The sequence below is a fragment of the Budorcas taxicolor genome, chromosome 7, assembly GCF_023091745.1.
Source record: "Budorcas taxicolor isolate Tak-1 chromosome 7, Takin1.1, whole genome shotgun sequence".
NCBI lineage: Eukaryota > Metazoa > Chordata > Mammalia > Artiodactyla > Bovidae > Budorcas > Budorcas taxicolor.
Window position 1 is genome coordinate 71628728 of NC_068916.1, and position 17292 is coordinate 71646019.

Consider the following 17292-nt stretch of genomic DNA (forward strand, 5'->3'; position numbering starts at 1 on the left):
TGCTAAAGCCTTTGACTGCATGGAGCACAAAAAACTGTGGAAAATTCTTAAAGAGATGGCGACACCAGACCACTTACTTGCCTGCTGAGAAAACTGTATGCAGGTCAAGAAGCAACAGTTAGAACCAGACATGGAACAATGGACTGGTTCCAAATTGGGAAAGGAGCGTGTCAAGGCCTGCATATTGTCACCCTGCTTATTTAACTTATATGCAGAGTACATCATGCAAAATGCTGGGCTGGCTGAGGCACAAGCTGGAATCAGGATTGCTGGAGAAATATCAACAACCTCAGACATGCAGATGATACTACTCTTAAGGCAGAAAGTGAAGAGGAACTAAAGAGCCTCTTGATGAAAGTGAAAGAGGAGAGTGAAAAAGCTGGCTTAAAGCTCAACATTCAGAAAACTAAGATCATGGCATCTGGTCCCAATCGCTTCAGTTCAGTTGCTTGGTTGTGTCTGATTCTTTCCCATGGACTGCAGCATGCCAGGCCTCCCTGTCCATCATCAACTCCTGGAGGTTACCCAAACTCATGTCCATTGTGTCAGTGATGCCATCCAACCATCTCATCCTCTGTCGTCCCCTTCTTCCCCCACCCTCAATCTTTCCCAGCATCAGGGTCTTTTCAAATGAGTCAGCTCTTCACATCAGGTGGCCATGGTATTGGAGTTTCAGCCTCAACATCAGTCCTTCCAATGAACACCCAGGACTGACCTCTTTTAGGATGGACTGGTTGGATCCCTTTGCAGTCCAAGGGATTCTCAAGAGTATTCTCCAACACCACAGTTCAAAAGCATCAATTCTTCGGCACTCAGTTCAGTCCAACTCTCACATCCATACGTGACTACTGGAAAAACCATAGCCTTGACTAGATGGACCTTTGTTGGCAAGGTAATGTTTCTGCTTCTTAATATGCTGTGTAGGTCCCATCATTTCATGGCAAATAGATGGGGAAACAATGGAAACAGTGACAGACTTTATTTCCTTGGGCTCCAAAAATCACCACAGATGGTGACTGCATCCATGAAGTCAAAAGATGCTTGCTCCTTGGAAGAAAATCTATGACCAAACTAGACAGCATATTAAAAATCAGAGACATTATTTGCTGACAAAGTTCCGTCTAGTCAAAGCTATGATTTTGCAGTAGTCATGTATGGATGTGAGAGGGACCATAAAGAAGACTGAGTGTTGAAGAGTTGATGCTTTTGAACTGTGGTGTTGAAGACTCTTGAGAGTCCCTTGGACTGCAAGGAGATCCAACCAGTCAGTCCTAAAGGAAATCAGTCCTGAATATTCATTGGAAGGACTGATGCTGAAGCTGAAGTTCCAATAGTTTGGCCACTTGATGAGAAGAACTGACTCATTAGAAAAGACCTTGATGCTGGGAAAGGTTGAAAGCAGGAAGAGAAGGGGACAAAAGAGGAGGAGATGGTTGGATGGCATCATGGACTCAATGGACATGAGTTTGAGCAATCTCTGGGAGATAGATGATAAAGGACAGTGAAGCCCGATGTGCTACAGTTCATGGGGTTGAAAAGAGTTGGACATGACTGAGTGACTGAACAACTACTATTCTCCCAGTTACCTCTGCATTTCAAATGAAGAAACTGCTGCCCAGGGAGACTAGGCATCTTGTCCAGGTCATATAGTCAGTTGATTCAAGAAAGTTCAACTCTAGAATTTATGCGCTTTAACCCCCATGCCAGGCAAGATCCCCCACGAGAAAGAAGTAGCCTTTGATTCTTGCTTGCTGACTGCTGGCATTTTTAGTGTCTGGCATCTCAGTGAGCTTGCATATCTAATCCTTAGGGCTCAGCAGACAGTCCACAAGATTATAAAGGGGATTATGGGGATCTTTTCCAGAAAATATTTTATCTTTTTTTTTTCGGTGAGGGTACCTAAATGGGATGCTTTTAACCCTTACCACAGATACCCAGACTTGGGAACAAGCTTGGATGTCATCACAGCCAAATCCCCTCTTTTCCTGATGATAAAACTGGGTGCCAGGGAGGAGGGAAGTGAACTTTTCAAGACTGCACATTGAATCAGGGTCAGAACTAGGACAGATTTCACACCACCTGACTTCAGCCCAACAGCACTCTGCTTTGCTCCAAGCTATGCATTATGTATTTCCAAACGGTGACACAGATAAAATGATTTAATGGGCATTTATTGCATGTCCGTTTACTCTCTAGTCTCTAAGTGCCATGAGGGCAGAGACTGCGATGTGTCCCGGTGCCTGGCAGCCTGCAGGCACTCGCTCAAACCTTTGTTGCCTGACTCCTATCTAGGGCAAGACACTACCTCACCACCGATGAACTCACAGGGGCTCTTTGTTAAAACTGCTTCTTAGTATTTCCTTCCAATCATACAGCAATGCATTAAAAGAAGTTCGGCGAAGGGCCTACTGGTCTCTGGCACTGGCAGCAGGCCCAGCCTGCAGGTGTCAACGGCAGATGTCACGGCAGCTTTATCCATTCACACAGACTTGTTTCTGCAGGGCAGCTTCTTCCTGGTTCCCTTTGCCCACAGCCCATTGATTTCCTATCTGGTTCGTTAACATTAGGAACTTGGCATGTAGGACACTTAGCAAGAAAGCAGCGCCCCTTACTCACCTCTGGGCCCTTTGGCTAGTCTATTTCTCTGAAGGAAGAGAAATACACGTCTGTGGGGCTACTGGTTGTTCCGATTAGACCTTTGTGGCAACCAGGCACCCAACTGGTTGAATTTCTTTCTATAGCAGAACCCCCAAGGCTTCCTCTTTGAAGAAGGTGCTCTCTGACCTCACACCACACCCTCAAGGATCCTGTTATTATCACTGGATTGTGTCTATTGACAACTAACAACAAAGTGAATGCTATGCTAAGTGGTTCCATGTGTGTGATAAGTCACTTTGGTTGTGTCTGACTTTTTGCAATCCCACGTAGCTTGCCAGGCTCCTCTGTCCATGGGATTCTCCAGGCAAGAATACTGGAGTGGGTTGACTTCTCCAGGGGATCTTCCCAACCTAGGGATTGAACCTGCATCTCCAATGTCTCCTGTATTGTCTGGCAAGTTCTTTACCACAGATGTCACCTGGGAAGCCTGGCTTCCATGTATATTATGTCATTATAACAGCATTAAATAGCTATTATCATTCTCCCATTTTATTAGTGAAGTGAATGAGGCTCACTGCAAATAAGTAACTTGTCTAAGGTCTCAAAATCAATAAAAGAGCTCAGTCCTGAACCCAGTTCTGCTGATGCTAGACCCAAACCCTTAAAAATGATGCCAGTACTTCCCAAACTCTAACAGGTACCTGAATCAGCTAGGGATCTTGTTTAAACACAGATGCTGATTCAGCAAGTCTGGAGTGAGGCCTAAGCATCTGCATTTCTATAAGTTCTCAAGGGGGCTCCTGCCTGCTGTGGGCCTGAGGACCACAGTTTGAGTACAAGGTTCTAGGCGATATGGCTGCCCTATTGCTCCCATTTCCTCTCTGGCTGGGAGCATTCGACATTGAAAGCTGTGAGGAGGTGGCCAAGCTCCAATCCACTACTCTCCTCTCACTTTAAATGACAGTTCATTCACCTTGCTGACAATCACTGACTGAGTGCAGCAGATTGCCGCTGTGGGAACCCGCAGAGCCAGTGGTGGAAATGAACAGGAGCCCTGGTGTGCAGGCCTGGAACAAACTGTGGCCTTGTTCCTCCCATGCCTCCATCTCCTCTTCCCCTCTCTATGACCTGTGCCTCTTATTCCAGCTACTGTTTAGAACCGCAAGTCTCCATTTGCTTGTATGGCAGGTCTAACCTACAAAAACCTGCAATCCCACCACTAGATGGTTTCTTCTTTTTGCTCTGGTTAACCTTTAATTTTGTCTCAAATTCAGCTCTGATGCTAACCCTTTCAGGAAGCTCCCCTGACTCCTAGTTTGATGTAAGTGCATTTCCTTTGGGCTTCTATGCACCTCTGCCCCCTTACATCCCAGCCTGAGAGCAGTGTCACTGGGGTTCTTCTTGCCCCTTCATTGGACTGCAAATGCCTGAAATCAGGGATGATGCCCCATTAGACTTTATATCCCCAGTGGCTAGAATGGTACTTGCCATAGTGTAGATGCTTGTTTTGTATTTGTTGGCTGACTGACAATAAATGAAAGGCTAGTCCAAGAAACGTAGATACTGAGAATATATAGAATTGACAGATGAAGAGGAAGCAGACCCTTCCATTTGCTATTGGTGAGTGTCTGGACTGGTACAACCACTGGGGTAGTATCACTCCAAATTTTAAACATGCACAAAATCTCAATTTAGCAGTCATGCTCTAAGAATCTATAAAAAAACTTATATACCTGTAGAAAGAGATGATGGCTCAACCAGTCAGCAGATTTTAACAGCCATTTAAAAAGTGACAAGGCAGCTCTCCACTGAATATCTGTCCATTTGTCTATATGCATGCAATATTCCTCAAGATTCAGTAGGCTGAAGAGAAGTTCCGAGTCCAAGACAGTGCATGGTGCACTTTTATTTGTGGGAAAGGGTGTGCTTATGTGTATATTCCACTTGCATGCTTTTATTGGGTTTTCCAAAAAGTTCCTTTAGGTTTTTCCATAAGAGCATATGAGAACCCAAACAAACTTTTTGGCCAACCTAAGATATAGCTTGAAGAAGGCAATAGCATCCCACTCCAGTACTCTTGCCTGGAAAATCCCATGGATGGAGGAGCCTGGTGGGCTGCAGTCCATGGGGTTTCGAAGAGTCGGACACAACTGAGCGAGTTCACTTTCACTTTTCACTTTCATGCATTGGAGAAGGAAATGTCAACCCACTCCAGTGTTCTTGCCTGGAGAATCCCAGGGACAGGGGAGCCTCATGGGCTGTCATCTATGGGGTCGCACAGAGTCGGACACGACTGAAGCAACTTAGCAGCAGTAGCAGCAGCAAGATATAGTTACAAGCACCTCTGGGAAGGACACAGAAAAGTTCAAATAATGGTTGTCTTTGAGTGGTGGGGAACAGAGGAGGGAAGGAGGCTTACTCTTCCATCTGCCCTTTGGTTCCTTATGAGTACTTAGCCATGTGGTTGTATCCTATTGTGGACATAAACTTTCTCGGTTGCTGGGGAGTTGAAGGCTGAAGTACTATTTAGGGTAGTGATGTTTTTGCCCTTGCTGAGGTTGTGGTCTTGATACTGAGTTTGGGTGAAGAATAGGGAGAGTCCAGTGTTAGTAACTGCATCCATGAAATTAAAAGATACTTGTTCCTTGGAATAAAAGCTATGACCAACCTAGAGAGCACATTAAAAAGCAGAGACATTACTTTGCTGACAAAGGTCTGTCTAGTCAAAGCTATGGTTTTTCCAGTAGTCATGTATGGATGTGAGAGTTGGACCATACAGAAAGCTGAGCACTGAAGAATTGATGTTTTCGAACTGTGGTGTTGGAGAAGACTCTTGAGAGTCTCTTGGACTGCAAGGAGATAAAACCAGTCAATCCTAAAGGAAATCAGTCCTGAATATTCATTGGAAGGACTGATACTCTGGCCACCTGATGCGAAGAACTGACTCATTGGAAACGACCCTGATTCTGGGAAAGATTAAAGGCAGGAGGAGAAGGGGACAACAGAGGATGAGATGGTTGGATGGTATCACCGACTCAATGGACATGAGTTTGAGCAAGCTCTGGGAGTTGGTGATGGACAGGAAAGCCTGGTGTGCTATAGACCATGGGGTTGCAAAGAGTTGGACACGACTGAGTGACCGAACGGAACTGCTGCTGCTAAGTCATTTCAGTCGTGTCCGACTCTGTGTGACCCTATAGACGGCAGCCCACCAGGCTTCTCCATCCCTCGGATCCTCCAGGCAAGAACACTGGAGTGGGTTGACATTTCCTTCTCTAATGCATGAAAGTGAAAAGTGAAAGTGAACTCGCTCAGTCGTGTCCGACTCTTTGAAACCCCATGGACTGCAGCCCACCAGGCTCCTCCATCCATGGGATTTTCCAGACAAGAGAACTGGAGAACTGAACTGAATGTTAGTAAATATTTGCTTAAATAAAAGCACACGGATTAAGGTGAGCTTTTCCCAAATGGGACAGAAACTCCAAGGGGAAAACTCAGTGGACTGGCAAAAAGAGAGTTCCCTACAATATTGATTCATTATAAAAACCCTTTCCAAAGTGGGTATAGGGAGTACATGTCTGAACATAATAAAAACCATCTATGACAAACCCACAGTCAACATAATATTCAATGGTGAAAGACTGAAAGCCTTCCGAACTAAAATCTAGAACAAGACAAGGATGCCCATTCTCACCATTTCTACTCAACATAGTATTGGAAGTCCTAGTCACAAACATCAGATAAGAAAAAGGAAAGGCATCCAAATTGGAAGGAAACAGATAAAATTGTCACAGTATGTTGATAGCATGGTAATATATGTATAAAACCCTAAAGATTCCACACAAAAACTACTAGAATTGCCAGGTGGCAGGATACAAGATTAACATTCAGAAATTGGTTGTGTTTCCTTAAAACAAACAATGAAATATCAGAAAGGAAAAATTAAAAAAAAATCCCTTTAAAAATCACATCAAAAAATATTTAGGAATAAACCAGACCAAGGAGGTGAAAGATTTATATTCTGAGAACTATAATGCCTTGATATAGGAAATTGAAGATGATACAAAGAAACAGAGAAAGTCCATGCTCTTGGATTGGAAGAATTAATACTGTTAAAGTGGCCATATTACCCAAAGCAATCCACAGATGTAAAACAATCTCTATCAAATTACCAGTGACACTTTCCACAGAACTAGAACAAATAATACTAAAATTTATAGGAATCATAAAAGACCAAGAATTGCCAAAACAATCCTGAGGAAAAAGGACAAAGCTGAAGGCATAACTTTCCCAGACTTCAGAAAATACTATAACGTTATAATAATAAAAACAACATAGAATTGTCATAGAAACAGACATATGGATCAATAGAACAGGACAGAGGTCCCAGAAATAAACCCACACACCTACAGTCAATTAAGCTTCAACAATGGAGGCAAGAATATGCAATGCAGAAAGGACAGTCTCTTCAGCAAGTAGTGTTGGGAAAACTGGACAACTGCATGTAAATCAATGAAGTTAGAACACTCCTCACAAGACACACAAACATAAGCTCAAAATGGCTTAAAGACTTAAATATAAGACATGGCATCATAAAAATCCTAGAAGAGGATATAGGAAAAACACTCTCTGACATAAATCATAACAATATTTTTTTAGGTCAGTCTTCCAAGGCAATAGAAATAAAAGTAAAAATAAACAAATGAGACCTAATCAAACTTACAAGCTTTTGCACAGCAAATCTGAGCAGAAGGAAATACAAAAAGACACCCTATGGACTTGGAGAAAATATTTGCAAATGATGTGACTGGCAAGGTCTTAATTTCTAAAACGTATTAACAGTTTGTACAACAAAAAAGAAACAATCTAATCAAAAAATGGGCAGAAGACTTAAAAAGACATTTCTCCAAAGACATTAAGATGGCCAATAAGCACATGAAAATATGCTCAAAGACACTAATTATTAGAGACGTACAAGCCAAAACTATAATAAGCTATCACCTCACACCAGTCAGAAGGGCCATCATTAAAAAGTCTACAAGTAACAAAGGCTGGAGAGGGTGCAGAGAGAAGGGAACCCTCCTACCTGTTGGTGGAAATGTAAGTTGGTGCAGCCACTATGGAAAACAGTATGGAGGTTCCTTTAAAAATTAAAAATACTGTTGCCAAGTGATCCAGTAATCCCACTTTTGGGCATATATCCTGAGAAAACTGATTCAAAAAGATACATGCACCCTGATGTTTATAGCAACACTGTTTACAATAGACAAAACATGGAAGCAACCTAAATATCCACTGACAGATGAATGGATAAAGATGTGGTGTAAATGGAATACTACTCAGTCATTAAAAAGAACAAAAGAACACCACTTGCAGCAACATGGATAGACCTAGAGATTGGCATATGAAGCAAAGTAAGTCAGAAACAGAAAGACAAATACCATATGTTATCACTTATAGGTAGAATCTAAAATATGATACACCACACAGTAAAAAAAAAAAAAGTGATAAAAATGAACTATTTACATAACAGTGTTAGCTTCACAGGTACAGAACCCTAATGTACGGTCACCAAAGGGGAAAGGAGGGGTAGGGAGGGATAAATTAAGAGTTTGGGATTAATACAGACAAACTACTATATATGAAATAAACAACAAGGTCTTACTGTGTAGCAAAGGAACTATATTCATTATTCTGTAATGAACCGAAATGGAAAAAAATGTGAAAAAGAATATATATGTGTATACATGAATCACTGCTCCACACTAGAAATTAACACAACATTGTAAATCAACTGGTCTTCACCATAGAGAAAAATATCATATATTAACAAATATATATGGAATCTAGAAAAATGGCACCGATGAACCTCTCTGTAGGGCAGCAATAGAGACGCAGATGCAGAGGACAGACATGTGGGCACCTAGAGGGACAGGGAGGTAGGATGCACTGAGAGAGGCGCTGACATACCTACCCTACCGTGGGCAACACAGAGCCAGTGGGCGTTCCCTGAAAACAATGGGAGCTCAGCTCCGTGCTCTGTGTTGACTCCGAGAGAGGCAGGATGCGGCAGGGATGGGGTGGGAGGGAGGCTCAAGAGGGAGGGGATATATGTACACACATAGCTGATTCACTTTGTTATAGAGCTGAAATTAACACAACATTGTAAAGCAATTATAATCCAATAATAAAATTTAAAAATCTATACTTCAATGATTTTTTTTTTAAAGGAAGGGAGTTTCCTTGATTTTGCAAGATCCAGTTCTTTCTTTATTTTGAAAAGTGAAAGTGAAGTTGCTCAGTCGTGTCCAACTCTTTGCAACCCCATGGACTTTAGCCTACCAGGCTCCTCTGTCCATGGAATTTTCCAGGCAAGAATACTGGAGTGGGTTGCCATTTCCTTATTTATTTTAATTGGAGGCTAATTACTTTACAATATTGTGGTGGTTTTGCCATACACTGACACAAATCAGCCACGAGTGTACATGTATCCCCCCTGCCGTCCTGAACCCCCCTCCCACCTCCCATCTCAACCCACCTCTCTGGGTTATCCCAGTGCACCAGCTTTGAGTGCCCTGATTCATGCTTCGAACTTGGACTGGTTATCTATTTCACATATGGTAATATGCATGTTTCAATGCTTTTCTCTAAAATCATCCCACCCTTGCCTTCTCCCACAGAGTCCAAAAGCCTGTTCTTTATATCTGTGTCTCTTTTGCTGGTAAGACCCAGTTCTTATGAATGGGGCTGTGGGCCCCCATTTGGGACCCTGGGAGCTAAGGGAAGCTAAGCTGAGACAGGCCTCATCCATTTATTGCCCTGTGTAGTCATGTCACTTCCTAAAGGATTTTGCACGCTAGGTTAGTTAAATCCAGACTCTTATCTAACCTTGCTGTGGGAGTGTGCGCATGTGGGCTGTCCCAGAGCAGACAAGTGTGGCACAAGTATCTTCCCAGGAAGGAAAGGAAGACCAAGTTTCAAAAAAGAAGGCAGGGGCCAAAGACAGCCTTCTTTACTTTCCTCCTTTGAATTCTTTCCAGACAGATGGGTGAGGCTGTGCCCACAGAAGGGAGAGGTGGTGAAGTATGAAGCCTAACCCACCCTGATGAAAACTTTATGATTAGGAAGATAGTGTTTGGTCTGATGACTGGAAAACATATTTCAAGTGGCATGTCTAAACAAAGACTTTGTACTCCAATCTTGGCTGCTCACAGACTGGGGGTGGGGGTGGGGTAGGCGGGGAGGGTATTTCATTTCCTATCTACCAGGATTCTTAAATACTGGCTAAGGACTCCTTAGTTTCCTAAGTATGGATATATTACCCCACCCTAAAGTCACAGATATGATGGCAGCCAATTAGACAACAATTACCAATGCTACCTTGTTCTTTGTAGTAAAAGAAAAAAGTAAGCTTTTGTTGTGGTGGTTGTTATTATTGATGCACATTTTATATTCAGTTTAGAGCAAAGGGCAGTGGAGGCCAACAATGGGCTTCTTTGAAGGGGGTTGGGTGTTCCGCCATGACCTGGCATCTCTAGGGCTTCAGAGGCAAGTTCTGGCTGGGTTTACAAAGGGAAGGTAAAGCACTGTTGGTGCCAAGAGATTGTCCGACTAGATTGGATGCCAGATGGGCAGGTGGAAGAGGAGACAGCATAGAGTTTGCCAAGAGTGGGTGGGGGTGGGAGTCAGGAGCTAGGAGCCAGGGCATCTTCCTGGGGCTGCCACAGACGTTCTCCACAGACAAATTCAAGGATCTGATATTCCAGCCACAGAAAGTATACAGGTTAGTATCAGACCCCTTTAAGGGAGCTTAAATCACCCCCTTCAGCCAATGCCTCCCAAGTTGTAGAAGGCACCTATTTGAACCAAATGAATATTTCTGAGTGGGGTGATAGTGTGCTTAGAGAGGTTCTTAGTGGCTGCTCAGTAGAATAATTAGAAATCAAAATATAAATACTCAGGCCCCACCCTAGGCCAAATAGTCCAGAATACCAGGGGGGAGGATTCCACGTATTTTTTTGAAAACTCCCATTTCTTCTCCCTGTCATCACTTAGGTGAACATTTGTCCAAGGCAGACAGCTTTCCTTTAAAATGTCATTTAAAACTTCTATTACTTATCCCTCTGTCTAGAACACAGTATTTTAAGAATTAAATCCTCAAAACCAACTCACGAGGCATAACAGTAATCCTTTCTTGAGGTAAGAATATTGAGGTTTCCACCCAGTGAAGTGACCAAAGCCACAGATCTGATACACAGGGGAGCTGAGATGAACACCTGGGGGCATGTGACCCCCAACGTGCCTAATTCACAGCTGGAAGCGACCTTGCTGGTCAGCACAAGCGTCATATTCTTTGACTTTTAGAAGAGCCAGTGAGAGATGAAACAGGGACAGAAAGAGGTTGAGCATATTGCTTAAGACCACCCAGCAAACCTCGGCAGAGTTGAAACCGGAGCCCACGTTTCTGGACTCTAGGCCCGGTGCCCACACCCCCCAAACAAATAGCTGGGGTGCTATTGACTGACTAACCCCAGATTTTCAGTCTGAAAATTTAGCAGTTCATAGAAGGAACACATTACCATCTTCCCCTGCCCAGGCAACAAGAATTGGATATTACTGTGTCAATTTCCTTATTCTTCCTGAGTGAATTTAGCTAGAACTGGACTTCAAATGTGCCAGCCAGGGCAAATCGATGACATTCAAGAGCTGGAAATAGCTCATAGGTGCATGTGCCCCTTTCAGTGACCATCAGCTAAGGGCCCTGAATAAAAGTTATACTGAGTGAATCAGGGCTGCAGTTTTCCCTGGGCTCTGAAATTTGTCAGACTGAACGGGGACCAATGAATCTGTGTATCCCAACTGATATCTACACAGGAAAGCCTCCTTTTTCTCCTGGAGGAGACATTCTCAGATACACAGGATACCTGTGGTATCCAGAACTGGAAGAAACCAAGACACCAGCAGCGCAAGATTTAGTCCCCCTGCCCAAAGAGAATGCACTGAATTCATTGTCCAAACATTTAGGTAAAGAGCTGGGGGAAGAGCATTCCATTGAGAGGGGACGGAATAAAATCAGAGAAAGACTTGACAATATGCATATCCTATTGTTACTTCTTTCGGGAAAATCAAAAAGAAAAATAAAAACCAAAATATTCCCAGAGTCATCAATGGGTCATTATTCTTGTAGGTTTGTAAGTATCATATGTCTTAACACACTGCTATTTTTTATCCTTGCTATTGTTGTGTTTATGTGCATAATAACATACATGTACAGAATGTACATTATTACATGCAGTATATAAGTACGTGAGTTAACTCTGTACATACTTAAATTAGATAAACAACAACCCAGAAGATACAGACTCACAGAATTTCTTGTCACAGTCAGAAAACACAGTCCTGGGTAATGAATACTAGGTAGCAATGTAGAAAAGGCTTTTGATATCATGTCAGAATCCAAAAAAGCAGCAGCTATAATTTATGCGCATGATGACTGCAAAAAATGTTAACACATGGAGTTTGTGTGTGTGAGTATGTGTGTGTGTATAATGAGGGGAATGAAAAGACTGGAATGAAATTCACCAAAATGGTCATTTTGAAAATCTAATCTTCTAATAACAGGATGATAGCACTTTCAGTCCCTCTGTGAGTATATGTGTCTTGTTCAAGCTACCGGGGGGTCCCTGAGGCCTTCTCTGTAAGTATCAGTCAGTCAGTTTAGTCGCTCAGTCGTGTCCAACTCTTTGCAACCCCATGAATTGTAGCACGCCAGGCCTCCCTGTCCATCACCAACTCCCAGAGTTCACTGAAACTCACATCCATCAAGTCAGTGATGCCATCCAGCCATCTCATCCTCGGTCGTCCCCTTCTTCTCCTGCCCCCAATCCCTCCCAGCCTCAGAGTCTTTTCCAATGAGTCAACTCTTCGCATGAGGCCAAAGTGCTGGAGTTTCAGCTTCAGCATCATTCTTCCAAAGAAATCCCAGGGCTGATCTCCTTCAGAATGGACTGGTTGGATCTCCTTGCAGTCCAAGGGACTCTCAAGAGTCTTCTCCAACACCACAGTTCAAACGCATCAATTCTTCAGTGCTCAGTTTTCTTCACAGTCCAACTCTCACATCCATACGTGCTGCTGCTGCTACTGCTACTAAGTCTCTTCAGTTGTGTCCGACTCTGTGCGACCCCATAGACGGCAGCCCATCAGGCTCCACTGTCCCTGGGATTCTCCAGGCAAGAACGCTGGAGTGGGTTGCCATTTCCTTCTCCAGTGCATGAAAGTGAAAAGTCAAAGTGAAGTTGCTCAGTCATGTCCGACTCTTAGAGACCTCATGGACTGCAGCCTACCAGGCTCCTCCGTCCATGGGATTTTCCAGGCAAGAGTACTGGAGTGGGGTGCCATTGCCTTCTCTGCACATCCATACATGACCACTGGAGAAACCATAGCCTTGACTAGACGGACCTTTGTTGGCAAAGTAATCTCTCTGCTTTTGAATATGCTATCTAGGTTGGTCATAACTTTCCTTCCAAGGAGTAAGCATCTTTTAATTTCATGGCTGCAGTCACCATCTGCAGTGATTTTGGAGCCCCCAAAAACAAAGTCTGACACTGTTTCCACTGTTACCCCATCTATTTCCCATGAAGTGATGGGACCAGATGCCATGATCTTCGTTTTCTGAATGTTGAGCTTTAAGCCAACTTTTTCGCTCTCCTCTTTCACTTTCATCAAGAGGCTTTTGAGTTCCTCTTCACTTTCTGCCATAAGGGTGGTGTCATCTGCATATCTGAGGTTATTGATATTTCTCCTGGCAATCTTGATTCCAGCTTGTACTTCTTCCAGCCCAGCGTTTCTCATGATGTAATCTGCGTAGAAGTTAAATAAGCAGGGTGACAGTATACAGCCTTGACGTACTCCTTTTCCTATTTGGAACCACTTTGTTGTTCCATGTCCAGTTCTAACTGTTGCTTCCTGACCCACATATAGGTTTCTCAAGAGGCAGGTCAGGTGGTCTGGTATTCCCATCTCTTGAAGAATTTTCCACAGTTTATTGTGATCCACACAGTCAAAGGCTTTGGCATAGTCAATAAAGCAGAAATAGATGTTTTTCTGGAACTCTCTTGCTTTTTTGATGATCCAGTGGATATTGGCAATTTGATCTCTGGTTTCTCTGCCTTTTCTAAAACCAGCTTGAACATCTGGAAGTTCATGTATTGCTTAAGCCTGGCTTGGAGAATTTTGAGCATTACTTTACTAGCGTGTGAGATAAGTGCAATTGCGCAGTAGTTTGAACACTCTTTGGCATTGCCTTTCTTTGGGCTTGGAATGAAAACGGACCTTTTCCAGTCCTGTGGCCACTGCTGAGTTTTCCAAATTTGCTGGCATATTGAATGCAGCACTTAAGAAGACCCTGAATGATGTGTTCTCTAGAGGAAGAGCTTGATGCCGAGGACAGTGCAATGGGACAGGAGTCAGAGGCCGTGGCTCTGGCCTTGGCTTCTAGGGCATGCTGTCTCATCTTCGGGAACAAACTCAGTTTCTTCACCTGCTACCTAGATGTTTAATGGTAACTCTCTCAGTGGATCAAATGTGTAGGGACCATAAGCAGAAAACCCCAAATTTGCAAAGTTCAACATCCTAGGAGCCAAGCAGTGAGCCTAAGGGACGGAGGTGGACTGGGTAAATTTGACAGAGATGTCCTCTGCTTCATAACAGCTTAAGACTCTCTGATTAGCACAATAAATACATTCTCCCACTTTTCTTGAAACCTGTAAGCCTTATAGGTTCATCTTCCATTTTTCTACTTTATAGAAACATGGACATGTCAGATATCTTTCTTTCCTATCAACTGTATTTTAGAAAAATGTACATAGTGAACTTGCTGCTGGGCCTCAGCACAGGGATGGGTATAGAGAGAGGGAGTGGGGGACATGCTGAGCTGAGGATGGCACACCCAGCCTGGGGAGCGCGGACTTCTTAATTCAAACCAGTTATCACCACAGGAAAACCCTGGCTTAGTGGGGAGACTTCTAATTCCATTTCGAAATCTCTCAATTTTAAGTCATTGAACATTTGAAATTAACAGACTCGTACATGCCTAACAAAACCCATTCAGATCACAAACAAGACCAAGGGCTGCCATTTTGAGAGCAATTCAGGGTTTACATACCCTTCTCTTTCATGCCATGGAACCATCCCATATCTCTCCTCAAGAAAGGTCACTTGCAATTCAAAGAGGGAAAGGCAGGCACTTACTATGGAGCTGCTGAAGGCCACAGAGGGCTGTGAGATTTCACAGCGCCCCATAGACCGCTGTCGCGAGTGGCCTTGGATGGGTACACGAGCGCTCTGGCTCCTCCTCAGAGGCTGGGAACCTCCTTGGCCCCTCATTGCTGCTGGGCCCTGGTCCTTTCGGGCTGGGAAGGACAAGCACCGGTACTGGGTCCACTCTTCACTGTCTGAGTCCAGCTCCTTTGGGGTCTCTAGTCGCTTAGCTGCAAGAAAGGAATCTGGTTATTGTATCAGTCATACCTTGGCCAGATCATGGTTGGGAGATGCTAGACTTTGGGGGTGAAGCTAAAAGAGCATGGTGTAAGAACACTATGCTGTTCTAGATACCAGACAGCTCGTTACCCTGACTGGTGAAAGTGGGGTGCAACTTGGTCACACAGGTTCAAATCCTGGCCCTCCTACCTCCTATCTATGTGACTTTGAGCTTCGCATAACCCACGCCTCTACTTCCTCAATTAGGGTTTATAAAAACTATCCAACTCATTGTTTTGAAGACTTAATGATATAATGGTATGTATAAAAGACTTAATATATAACGATATAAAAGTGATAAGCATACTCTAAGTACTGGTAATGGTAGTTGTAATTATTAAGATTAGAAACTCCCATGTACCTGGTTATCACTGTGGCAAAGGGGATTGGACTGCCTAGAGTACCTTCTCTTTTCTCTTTCTTAATCCCTCCCACAAAAGAATGAAGAATGAAGAATGAAGGAAGTGGTGTGTGTGTGTGCGTGTGTGTGTGTGAGTGTGTGTGTGCGCGCGCATGTGTGCTGTTGGGGGAAGGAACTGAGGGGATCAGTCAGCTGTATCAGCCACCTTCAGTCTATGCAAGATGACAATCCGGGCATTTCCTAGCCACATCCCCTAAGGCAAAGCTCTGTGTCAGTGAACCCCAAGAGGCCAGTTAGCATGGAGGGCATTTCCTGATTGTATCCCATCCCACCATGCGCTTCCACCTGGGCCTGTCCTGTCAGGTAAGGTAACCTGAAAAATTCCTAAACTTTGGTTGCAGGACTGGAACATAATTTGGACATCTTCTCAGTGCATTCCTGACAGATAAAAATCCTCTGTGTCAATTACACCAGGCAAAGATCCACTGAGGACAAAGATCAACCAGCTGGAGGGCTACCACACAGGAGATTACCCATAGCCTTCAGGAACAAATGAAAGTTTACAAGTGATAAGAACAGCATTGATCTGTGACAAGGAGGCTGCAGGGATACAGGAAGCTACTTCCCACAGAGCCACTAAGCCTTTGCAAGAGCCAGGAGAATGGGTTTTAATCACCACTCTCTTAGGAGAGCAGGGGTGATTTCTTTATAAGAAGGATGGGGCCCCCAGGAGCCCCCTCGTACCATTTTCTTGGTGAGAATACTCGTGGCCCATGATGGTACAACGCCGGAACACCATCTTGTTCTCGGTCAGCGTTCCTGTCTTGTCGGAGAAGATGTACTGGATCTGACCCAAGTCCTCAGTGATGTTGAGGGCTCGACACTGAATGGACAAGTCAGTCTCTTCATCATACAGGTCAAGGTCGTTGTGCAGGAAGAAGACTTGCCCGAGCTTCACCAGCTCAATGGACACGTACAGGGAGATTGGGATCAGTATCTGTGGGGAGATTGAGTCCCACTGTGTCAGATAAAGAGGCTGGTCTGCCATCTCAGGACCTTCCTGAGTGATGGATTAGCAAAAGCATTTCATGAAAAGCTCAGGTCAGCTCACGCAGTGGGTTTTCTCTGAGAAATTAAAGCTCAGTGACCTCATGCCTGCCTTGGGATCCTTAGGAGAATCTGAAAAAAACAGGCCTTCCTGAGCCAGGAATATTTGATATGGGGTAGACACTCACCACTGCTTGTTTAATGACTGAGCTGGAAGGAGTAAGGAGCTCTAGTTAATTTACAGAGTCATGCTGGGTTCAGGTGTGCAGAAACGTGATTTCATTCTCTCTATATAACATTGTATATATTTTTTCATGTTCTTTTCCACTACAGTTTATTACAAGACATTGATAATACTTTATACAGTAGATTCTTGTTATCTGCTTTATATATGATAGTTGCTGCTGCTGCTAAGTCACTTCAGTTGTGTCCGACTCTGTGCGACCCCATAGATGGCAGCCCACCAGGCTCCCTCACCCCTGGGATTCTCCAGGCAAGAACACTGGAGTGGGTTGCCATTTCCTTCTCCAATGCATGAAAGTGAAAAGTGAAAGTGAAGTTGCTCAGTTGTGTCCGACTCTTTGGGACCCCATGGACTGCAGCCTACCAGGCTCCTCCATCCATGGGAGTTTCCAGGCAAGAGTACTGGAGTGGGGTGACATTGCCTTCTCTGATATATGATAGTGTGTTTCTGCTAATCCCAGACTCCTAATTTATGTCTCTCCCTCTCTTTTCCCTTTGGTAATCCT

At 43.9% G+C, this 17292-nt stretch overlaps 1 protein-coding gene across 1 annotated transcript in view; it reads right to left on the reverse strand.

Annotated features, from left to right (window-relative positions):
• Positions 1-17292, reverse strand: part of ATP10B (ATPase phospholipid transporting 10B (putative)) — a 137636-nt gene that overhangs the window by 58367 nt on the left and 61977 nt on the right. The window contains exons 8-9 of the mRNA XM_052644143.1: positions 16241-16493; positions 14848-15086 (exon numbers count right to left, since the gene is read on the reverse strand). Of these exons, the coding sequence (XP_052500103.1) occupies positions 14848-15086; positions 16241-16493 (492 nt within the window). The remainder of the gene's footprint in view (positions 1-14847; positions 15087-16240; positions 16494-17292) is intronic.